At 42.5% G+C, this 10,893-nt stretch overlaps 1 protein-coding gene across 4 annotated transcripts; it reads left to right on the top strand.

Moving 5' to 3' along the window:
- The first annotated feature begins 600 nt into the window (after positions 1 to 600).
- On the top strand, positions 601 to 8,040 carry CUNH11orf58 (chromosome unknown C11orf58 homolog). Of its 4 annotated transcripts, none has more exons than XM_019551917.1 (5): positions 601 to 732; positions 1,132 to 1,245; positions 3,424 to 3,484; positions 5,710 to 5,822; positions 6,689 to 8,040. In XM_019551917.1, the coding sequence occupies exons 1-5, from the start codon at positions 673 to 675 to the stop codon at positions 6,902 to 6,904; spliced, it is 564 nt and encodes a 187-aa protein (XP_019407462.1). In that variant the 5' UTR covers positions 601 to 672; the 3' UTR covers positions 6,905 to 8,040. The 4 variants fall into 4 exon arrangements, with proteins under 4 accessions (XP_019407462.1, XP_019407464.1, XP_019407463.1 ...); XM_019551919.1 differs by having other exon boundaries at positions 603 to 732; positions 1,132 to 1,215; XM_019551918.1 differs by having other exon boundaries at positions 606 to 732; positions 5,710 to 5,819.
- The last annotated feature ends 2,853 nt before the right edge of the window (positions 8,041 to 10,893 follow it).

The raw sequence follows: 10,893 nt of genomic DNA, 5'->3' as shown, positions 1-10,893 counted from the left end.
TAGTTGGAAAAATCGTTCTTTGCAAGCTTTCTGGCACAAACTCCGATCTGCAGGCATAGAGACAGGCCAACAACTTGTGGAGGAGGCGGCATTTAGCACCATCACTGAGGGGCAAGGGAACACACAGGCCCTGGCAATGCAAATGGCCTCCTTGCTCCCAAATTTTGCCAGCACAGGTAACAGCACCTAGCTTAGCAGCAGGGTTTTCACCAGTTTTTTCTCTCTCTCTCCCCCTCTCAAAGTGCTTGGAGCCTGCCTATGAAGCCTGGAGCAGGGGGACAGCCCCCTGGCCTGTACCCTAGCAGGAGAGGCTGTGCTAAGAGCTGGAGACTCCCCTCCCTACTAACCCACAAGCCCAAACTTCCCCCCTCCGGCCTGAGACAGGCAGCAGCTCCACCCCCCCCCCCAGTGGGCGGGACTCCCTCGCAGCGCAGCCAACCAAGGTGCGAGGCCTCCCTTCCCTCCTCTCCCGCCGCGCGGGGGATCCTGGGTCGTGGAGTCCTGCCACCCCCTCCCTCGCATGCCGGGCGCGGGGGGCAGGACTACAACTCCCAGCATGCGCAGCGGCCGGCCGGGACATTGACCCTGCTGACGGGGGCGGGGCGGAAGTGCTGCGCAGGGCTCGGCCAGCAGGAAGCGCGCAAGGAGAGGGGGGAAGGGCGCGCGGGGAGGATGAGTGCGGGCCGGGAGTCGCGGGCCCCGCGCGGCTTCAAGCGGGCCGCGTCCCCTGACGTAAGGGCACAGGGCCAGGGTGGGCGCCTGGCCCTGCATAGGGCCGCGGTGCCTAAGGGAGGTGGGGAGACTACGGGGGAAGGGGGAAGGGAGAGGGGAGCGGGAGCGGCCACACGTGACCCTTGGTGCGCAATAAAGGCGCTGCCCCCGCACGTTGGAGCGCTCGGGCCCACCTGGCCCTCCATTGGCTGAGCCGTGGGGTAGCATGAGGCTCCGCCCCGTGACGTGAGTGGGGGGTGGGGGCAGGGTCAGCCAATGAGACGAGCAGGCTCATAATGTGGGAACTGGACTCAGTGCTCCTCCAGTATCCCACAATGCTGTGCTCCTGGCCATGCTTTGACTGGGGTGGAGGCCCTGGGTAGTGCGTGACCTTGAGTAACGGGGCGTCTTGTTTCCCAGCATGGATCCAGCAGCTGGGAGGCAGCCGACTTGGGCAACGAGGAACGGAAGCAGAAGTTTCTGCGGCTGATGGGCGCGGGGAAGGTGAGCCAGGGCTGCGAGTCACGGCCACGGGTGAGCTCAAACAGCCCAGGGTTTATTCCAGTGGCAGCGCAGCTGCCTGACATGTTTCCTGCTCACTGCTTTTGGAGAGGGCCGAGGCTTTGCCAGAAGCAGACAATTTTTTTGTAATTTTAAAGATTGGATTTTTTTTATTTAAATCAGATTTTTTTATTATTCATATTTTTTGTTAAGATTCTTAAAAAAACCTGCATAAAGGTAGTTTTAATTTAAGATATGTTAAAGGGCAAAGATCGTCATGGAATAGGGATTGTAACTTCTAATTATGTATTATTTGAGACAATATATTCATGTAACCTTTTTAGAAAAAAGTTTTATAAATAGGTCACAGCAGGTCATGGACTGTATTAGGGGCCCAATCTTATGGGCTTCCCAGACACTCTACTATAGATTAGTAAAGATTAAAGAAAACCACTGTACCCAGTGGGACTCAATGCTCAGTCTAGAAGATCCCATTAAGCATCCCTGTGATGCTTAGTTTCAGCTCTGTGGATTTGCGTCTCCAGAGGTAACATCCTTGTTAACAGCAGTATATGTAGATAACAGAGGACAGGCCTTATCAGCCCTCTTGTCTCTCTGGAAGTTTGTGTATGCAGAGTCAAGCCCCTACCTCTCTAAAATTGCAAAGTTTCAGAAAGTTCAGTGAATGGAGGATATCAAATAACACAAATGCACTTTTTTTTGTAAAAAACAGTGATTATATTGAGGCTTCCTGACCAGTGATTTAAATTGTGATTTAAATGGATTTGATTTAAGTCAAATGCACCCTGGGCCTTGCTGTTGAGGCGCATGGTGATTGGAGGCCAAAACTTGCTTTGCAATCCAGGGGCTTGGAGATAGCAGTACAGAACTTGTGCTTTCAGTTGTGCCTCTCTTGGGATGTTAGCTTGCTTTTGGCAAGAATGAGGTTTAACTTTGAGCGGTTCAAACCTACAGTTTGTGTTAGCATTGCTGTGCAACTGGAAAGCTCTGGTGTTATCTCTGAATACTGACAGTCATTCAGTGCTTCACATCAGCCTGCAAGATCGCGGAAAACATTTTCTAGCCAACCTAGAATTGGCATCTTCCAAAATCTTAATGTTTTGCTTGCCCTACAGAAAACAAGGAAAGGGGAGGGGTATTAGTCTCAGGCACGTTAAAGCCTTCTTTCTCCAGCTGCTTACATATGACAGCAGCTAGACAAGCAACAAAAATATGGCTTGAACACTCAGTCATAAAGCGTGAAAGTTGATTTCCTATAAAGGAGCAAACTTTTAAAATGCACTAGTTGTATATGAGGTTATCTTTCATGTGATCCGTGTAGAGGTGGTAGAATTACATGAGATGGTACAATCCAAGACCTGTATTTGTATGTGCATTGTATTACCCTGTTACAGATGGCTTTCATCATGACCTAAAATAGTAACTTTCTTTTTTCACTTCAAGGAGGAACTAAAATTTCACTTCCACTCTAGTTGCTTTCCTTGACAAAGCTAGAAAATACTGCATTCACTTTAGCGGGGTAGCAGTGGTGTATGAAGAATTGTTGGTTACAAGCATTACAACAGATTAATCCACATGACAACGACAGATTGTGTTCCCACAGAGGTGGCTACTATAAGATGTGGTAGCAATTCTTGTGCATCGGGTGATAGGCCAAAGCCCTCACAGCAGTGATTTAACCAATGCCACATTCAACTAGAAAAGTACATACAGCTGAACGTTATGGACCCTCACATTTGATGTGCCCAAGCAGCTGGTAGCTTTCTGTTGAGTAAAAGAAGAACAGAAATGAGGAGAAATATTAAAAAAAAGAAAAGAAAGATGGACGGGAGGGACACCCAAATGTCAAATCCTTTACATGGGACTTGAACAAAAGAAATTGAACTCATGAAATCTGGCTCGTGACTTGAAGTATTGTGCTATCTTTTGTAATTTTGGCAATTACTGGTCTCCTTTGTCCTGCTGTCACACCAGCATTCTCTTCTCCTGAGGGTGGGGAATCTATGTTCTCACCAGTAAGATCCAGTTGAAACCAGCTTTTGTCAATAGGTGTGAAGGTGAAGCAGCCCATGCCTTAAAAATTGGTTGTCAGCAGAGGAAGATAGGGGTTCCCCTCTCCAAGAGCTATGGAGACAAGTAGTGCTGTTGGAGTTCGCTGTAAGCTCCAAAACAAACTGCATTTTCTTTTAGAGAGAACGCACTGGCCGCCTCGTTATTGGAGACCACAGATCAACTTCTCACTTCAGGACAGGTCAGTTTATCCAATAGTTGACAAAAAATTGGAAATCTGTAAACTTGCATTCATTTAGGGAACCAGAGCTTCCTTATAGCTTCCTAAATTTTAGCTTAAAGTCCTAAAAGCTGTAGATAGGACTGTAACTATACGCTTATTGTTAAAGTCCTTACGGTTGTCCTTGTACAGTAACTTAAAATAATGGTTTTCATTTGTGTGGCTAATGCTGAAGAATGCAGATCAGATTCTAAATCCCTGTATCTCCTCTTGTGTGTCTGAATAATGACTGAAAAGGGGTATTTTTGGTGAAAAGAATGGTTTGCCTACAACCAAAATTCAGCAAAGCACTAAATGCAATGCTTAACTTGAATGCAATGTATTGAAATGCTTTGCTTTTAAACATATATGCTGGAAGATTTTGCCGAATTGAGGTCTAAATCCTCAGCATCACTTTCCTGGTTTAGAAGCAAAAAGGTTTATTTTTATCCACACCTTGAATTAGTTACAGCCTTAAGAGGCTGCATTCTCTTACACCTGATGCATTGCTGCCAAATGTATGTTCATTGATGCTAGAAGCTTGGGCATGGAACAGAACCCGCCTTGTGTTAGACTCTCTACTGAGTATGTAAATCTTAAAAAAAAAGGGAAAAAAGATTAAGGGAAATCTATGACCTAAAAACTAAGCCAGTTTGATAAGAGGCGAATCACCGAACTTGTACAAGGTGCACAAGTTAAAGGTAAACTTTTTGTTTCTGATTGCAAATCTATTTCTCCTCAGACTCTTGCCTATCTCCTGGAAGCTGTAGTATCTGCAATTGTCAGATTTTAAACTGGGCTTGATTAGTTAGGCCAAAGTACAGAAAGGCTTTAGCACAGCTTGGTCTTAGCTCTCTAGACCAGGAACTGCCAGGTTGCATTAAATATTTTTCCGATATGCTGACCCCCAAGTTAAAGCAACATTAAGTGTGGCCAGTCAAAATAAAGCTACTCATTCTGTAAGGGGGCTGGTGCTTCCAACCTGCCTGCCACTGCATATACGTTTCCCCCTCCCCCCGTTAGCTAATTCAGATGTGTTTTGCTACAGAAATTTGGAGTCTGTTTTTGGCTTTCTGATTGGCTTCTTGGGTGACATTTTGCAGGTCACTTTATCCCCTCTATTTTCATCTGCCTCACTGTCATCTGTTTTTGGTTTTTTTCAAAGGAATAGGTAAGAGCTATTAGTTGGACACTAGCGAAAAGCTGTGATTAGGATGTGACAGGGTGCCAGGTCCTGCAGTTTTAAAAAAAACACTTTTAATCTGTTGCCACAGAAAATAACCTACTTACCACCATCCCACTTTCAACACTTGTCTGTCTTCTTCTCTGAATTCTTACAACACGAAGTAATCTATTTTACATGTGTGGAAAACTAAGACACATCTCAGTTCTGTGCCCATTCTCTGTCTACAAAACCACAGAGTTCTCAGTTATTTTTAAAATTTGACCATTATTTTGGTAGAGGAAATAATTCCTTACTAACTTTACTGAGAAGTAGGATAGGATATGCAAAAGCAACTGACCTTGTCCGCTAAGCAAATATGAGAAGTAGGCTGATAAAGAAAAACGTCTAAGCAGCCTCAGTTTCATGCTGCTGAGGATTCAAGCAAGCATGAAATGGTCCAGGGCACAAGTAGTTGATCTAAAACGTAGCAAGTTGAATACAGAAGTGACGTTCTTGTCTTCTGTTGTCTATTTTAGTGGGCTCCTTTAGCATAAACCACTGACTTTTTTGTAGTGCGTTGATTTATCAGTTTAGACCACACTTGAAGTATGGTCAGTTCAAGTGTGGAAGCTTCTGTTCCATGTGATATTTTAACCCTGCAGTGAAACAAATTTTAGTACTAGCAGGATAGGAAATTCTTAACTGGATTATATTGCGACAAACAGTGCATCTAGAGTAGATGCATGAAGCAGCACTGAATAGATATTATACTTGGTCATCTGTGATTAAAGACCCTTATGATAAGAGTATTTTACTTCACTCATTGAACAAATTAATTGGTCTATGTAAACAGATGTTTACACGGCTGACAAAGGTACGTAGTCTGTCGTAAGAAAGTGGTCAAGCCTATACTTTCTAAGACTGAAAATGTGTGCATGCAGTACTAAATTCTAAAAAAAAATAAATAAAAATAGTGACTTTGTGTAATCAGATGTCTTTGTTAATTTGACTGAACCATAACCAAAGTACACTGGACCTGCAGGGGAAGAAGACAAGAAAATGAATGAAGAGTTAGAGTCTCAGTTCCAGCAGAGCATGGACAGCACAATGTCAGGAAGAAATCGGCGACATTGTGGACTTGGTTTCAGCGAGGTAGTAAGTTACTTACTTTGTTGTTGACTCAGTTGTTCCAGTGCGCATGGAGATGACACTTGACTTAAGCATCCCACAGATGTTGTCAGTAACAGAGCTAAATCAAATCTGCAGCAGCTGTTAGATACCTGTACTTGAATATAGAGTTTCCAGAGAATTCTTTGATGCCTACAAGATTCATGGTCTAAACAGGAATTACTTAAAGCTCTTCCAAGAGGGATCTTAAATACGCATTGCAAATATAAGGTAGACCCACATAATAGTTGTGTCCAAATTATCAACACGATAATTTGGGGGAATCCCAGGCCTTTTGGGATTTTTAATGGTCACAGATATCTTCCATTTTTTCAAAATGGGCACCCCTACAGTGTTATCAGCACAGTGTCAAAACACCAGCTGGGGTATTTTGTTTATTGCTTTCTCAGGTGAGAGCCAGTCAAATTGCCCGCATCATTTTGAGAGATTCCTTTGGTAGAAGATGGAGGTGTCTTCTATGGGTTTGCTCACCTAAATTAACTTGTCTTTAGTTTGAGCTGATACAGACAGTCACAGCTTGAGATGCTGAGATGTTTCATTTATAAATATAGCGTGTTGTCCTAGGTTACAGACAAACAAAGCAATAATGCTACTTTAAAAGGTTTGGGGGACTTGCTGCTCGTAACTGTTCATCACCTGATTGATTGTCACTTGTGTTCACTCCTGTCCTTCAGTAAATGAAATTTTAATACAGGTTATCTTTACCAGAATAAAACAGTAGTTTAAACTTGTAGTTTTAGCTTCCATTTTTCACAGGATAGGAATGGACACTTGAAACAGTAGAATGAATGGTGAAGGTTCTTGAACTACTGATAATGTGCATTTTATTTCAGCTGCAGGAAGGTGAAGAGGAGCAGGGTGAATGTTCTGGAGAGTCCCCAGAACAGGAAAGTCCAGAGGATACTGAAAGTAGCTCTGAGTCAGAGCAAGAGGGATCTACAGAAGAACTGCAAGCACCTGAAAAGCATGATGAAGATGATGCTCCTGAAAGCAAGAAAGATGTGAAAAGCAGTTATAAAATGATGTTTGTTAAAGCCAGTGGTTCATAACTGCAAGTCTAAGATCTCTTGTCTTTAAAGTACAGTACAGTAAGCCTTATTGTTACAGTGCAAAGTGAAGGACTGCTTACAGCACAGACCTTTGTATTATGATTTTAAAAAATGCCCTTTTAGATGACAAAAATAATAGTGTTTGCTTTCAGCTGCCATGGATGATATTTTCATGGGTATAAGGGTATCCATTTTTTTGTAAAGTGTTTAAAAAGAAAAAAAAAGTATTGGAGGAAGAAATAAACTTAGTTCCCAACTTACTTATTCTCTAAACCCACCCTCTTATTCCACTATACTTGTTGAATTTTTTTAAGATCCTTATTAAGGTGATTTATTTGATTAGCGTTTTGGTTTGGATTTTTAAATATTTTGTGAGAGTTGCTGGATGCTGCATTAACGATGAAATACCAATGGCAACAATGCAGTGGTGCATTAGAGCTTTAAACCTACAGCCACTAGCACTGCAATGTGGCAGGGTAGTCCAGGATCAATTATTCATTTAGGTTCTGCTACTGTGGATGCCTGTAACCATGCAGAGTCTCATAGGCTGTGTCTGTGTTGGGCAGGGTGAGACTTCAGAATTACATCTAGATGCAGGTGGCCCCTTTCTCACCTCCCCAGTCCTGTTTATAATAACAAAAATGTATGGGGGTATATATTGAGACTAGCTTGACAGAGAAGACTTTTATTCATGTTAGGTAAAAATTGATGCTTGAAAATGCATGGTGCAGGGCTTTGGACACCTGTTTCTAGTATTAATATACAATTTTCAGTCCTTCCCTAACATAGTAGGGATATTTGGGGGATAACAATACACATTGAGTTTATGGCAAAGGAAAAAATGCTTTGTTAATGAGGAGCGAGACCTCAGCTCCATTCCCTTTCTAAAGGAAGCCTTGCAGCATGGGTAGAGTTACAGTGTGCGTGCCCCTTGCTTGAGTCACTTATGTGGAGGTACTTATAATTAACAAGGAAAGACCAAGCAATTTTCCCCTCTAACTTTCACTTTCCTTGTACAAAGTCCTAAGACTGTTAGCGGTTCCTTCCACAAAGGATTAAATATTTCCATGTCTTCTGCAAATATATTTTTGGTGTATTAAGGTAACTGTAATAAAATATCAAACTGCTATAGCATATGCATTTTCTCACGTGTTAGTTTAGTGCCTCAAATGGATCTACAGCTTATAAAGAGAAACAGAGAAAACTCAGCTCTTTTATGAAAGAGTAGCAGAACCCTAGACCTGCATTCTTGTTCAGCCTTGTTCCCTCATGCTGGTGCTTTGTATCTAACAAACATTGGCAACATGGTTGTTTCCATAATACTGTTAGTAACAGCCAACTTGAGAGTTTAAAGTTGTACTTTATGTGGACAGAATATTGAAACCGATTCAAACTTTGCTCTGAAAGATGTAACTTTGAATAATTGTTACATTATGGGTGGAGAAAAGTATGGAGAAACACTAAATCTGAAATTGCCTTGAGCAGAATTTAATTTATGTTCCAGTCATTTAAGCATAACTGAGTTGACTTCAAAAAAAAAAAAAAAAAAAAGAATCATAGATTCCATATTAGGTACAGAGAAGGATGGGAGGAGGGAAGGAAATGCTGATTGGATCCAGAAATTTTTGAACTCCATTGGTTTTTAGAAGCATAGTAAAGAAATTAGATTGTGACTGACAATCAGAATATTTCCTCTTTCATACCCTATTTGATCTGCTTTACATTTCTTACTTTTTTGGAAAAAAAGTAACTTTTGCCCCCTTTTTTTTTTTAATACTTGCCTGAAAAAATACAAATTTCAAAGGTGATGCTTATTCATTTGGGTGCAACAAGTTACTTTGTTTTATACTCCCTGGTATCAGAGTAGGGTTTTCAGGTTACTTCTATTTATAAAACTCAAAAAAAAGTGATTGACTTTTGATCAGATGTTGAACCATTGATTATTTCCTCCCACTGTTTTTAATATGTAAATATATTTGGAAGAGGAGAGAGAGGTCATGCTGTTAATGCATGCTGGATCGTATCCTCATTGGGTGATAATGTCACCTGCCATTTCAGGGCTTGCCTGTACAGAGGTGCTTGGGAAAAAATGAGACAAATTAACTAAAGATGCAAACAAATGTGTAGGTGGCTACCTTCATTCAAATGTTAAAGAGATCTTAGTTTCCCTTGGCTTAAGCCCTTTAGAAGATACATTTACAAAGCAGATTATTATAGGAGCCTATGTGCTTTCAAGGTCTTGTCTGAACTAACACCTACAATGAGGGAAATATATGTGAAGTTGAAAGGTGGTTCACAGCAGTGTCAATAAAAATCGCTCTAAAGGAAGTACATATAAAAGTAGTTGTCCTACCTCTAATATTTTGGCAACTTTTCTGAGCCTACTTTATGCCCAACAGCTGGGCTTTCTACACTTCAGAAGGTTGAAGTCCAGCAAATATCAACAATCCCATGCTCTCCAGGTTTTACCCCATGCTCATAATGATAGAGCCAACATCCACACAGCCGATCAGTTCTGGAGTCCCATAATCAAGTTCTCCAGATGGTACGCCTTTCCTGAATAGCCTCTTCCAATGTTTGTCATCACTATTCTCCTCCCCAGAACATCCACCGGTGGTACAAAGGCAGATTTTTTTAATGCAGCCAACAAAACAAAACAAAGCAGTATAAATTGTATATCTGGCTAGACTTGACTGTTTTAGTCATTTCGGCAAATTAACAAGATTAAAAATTCCAAGCCCTAATCCTATAAATTGTTGTATACTAGCACACTGCTGCCCCCACAAAGTCTCATTCCCTTTCTGCCAAGCATTTAAACATTTCTTTGAAGCCTTTTTTTCATACTTGTTTAGGTAGTGGAAAAAACAGGACAATGCTTTCTATATCATTCTGCTCACTACTAACTTACTGAACACAATCTGAGAGTCCTGGTTTGGATGGGGCTACAATCTGCCTGTTAACAGCATCACCGAGGGACGATGTCCAAGGTGTTGGCTCTGGATTTGTGACTCAGATTCCTTGTTCCAAGCGGACCCAAACCTTCAGACTGACCACAGACTCTCCATTCAATAATATACAAATTTTACTAATATACAGTGATGTCAGATCAGAATTGTTCAAACAATTCTGTTTGTGCCAGTCCTAGAGCTGCACAGAGTCAAGGTACATCTGGCCAGTATACAAGCTTCATCCTGAGGTTCTCTCTTGAATGTTGGATGTCAGCAGCCTGGAGGTCAGAAGCAAAGCCCTTCCCCCACAACCCACCCCCAGTAGGGTGGATGAGATGGGCTGGTGGTGTGCCCTCTGTCCATGGTAGCCTCGGGTTCCCGTCTTGGAGATGCTTTTCTACTCTGAAATCCCTCCTTTTGTAGTCTTTCTACCCCTCTGACGACTCATCGTCTCCAGGCATCATTGATTGGTCTCCCTGTGGTCATTATACTGTCCACCTTCTATCCTGTCAGCATATCCCTTTGTTTTACGAACTATTACATGCACACATCCTAATTTGGTACATCTACCAAAACCAGAAAACCAGAAATGCCTCTGCGGTTTGGCACTGTGACCTGGTGCCCATGTGGCAAAGTCCCTTATGTTATGGAACTGTGGTACATGTCTTCAATTTCTCAGCATGTGTCTGCTTGCCTGCATCAGGCACAGTGAACCTTGAAGCAAACTGTCACAAACAGACTTAGAAATCAAGTAATCCTTGCCATTCCCCTGGACCATTGTTCTATTAACTATCTATTTTGCCTACAGGGCAGTTTCCAAGAGCACACCTCTAAATACCATGTTCTAGCCATCACAAGACATGTAGTGCTCCCTTGCCTACTTATACACTGTTGCTCAGCTAAGGAAAGTAGGCAGCACTGGGAAGGGGGAACTCCAACCCCGGCACTGACTCCTCCCGCCCTGCAGCCCTGAGTAGTGGCTCCAGCCCCGCAGGCCTATGCTGAGCTCCCAGGTGCAGCCCCCTACAGCTTGGAATGGGG

This window comes from Crocodylus porosus, unplaced genomic scaffold (genome assembly GCF_001723895.1).
Source record: "Crocodylus porosus isolate Cpor-Errol unplaced genomic scaffold, CroPor_comp1, whole genome shotgun sequence".
NCBI lineage: Eukaryota > Metazoa > Chordata > Crocodylia > Crocodylidae > Crocodylus > Crocodylus porosus.
Note: the sequence above shows the minus strand (reverse complement) of the source record. Positions and strands in the feature narration are given on the sequence as shown.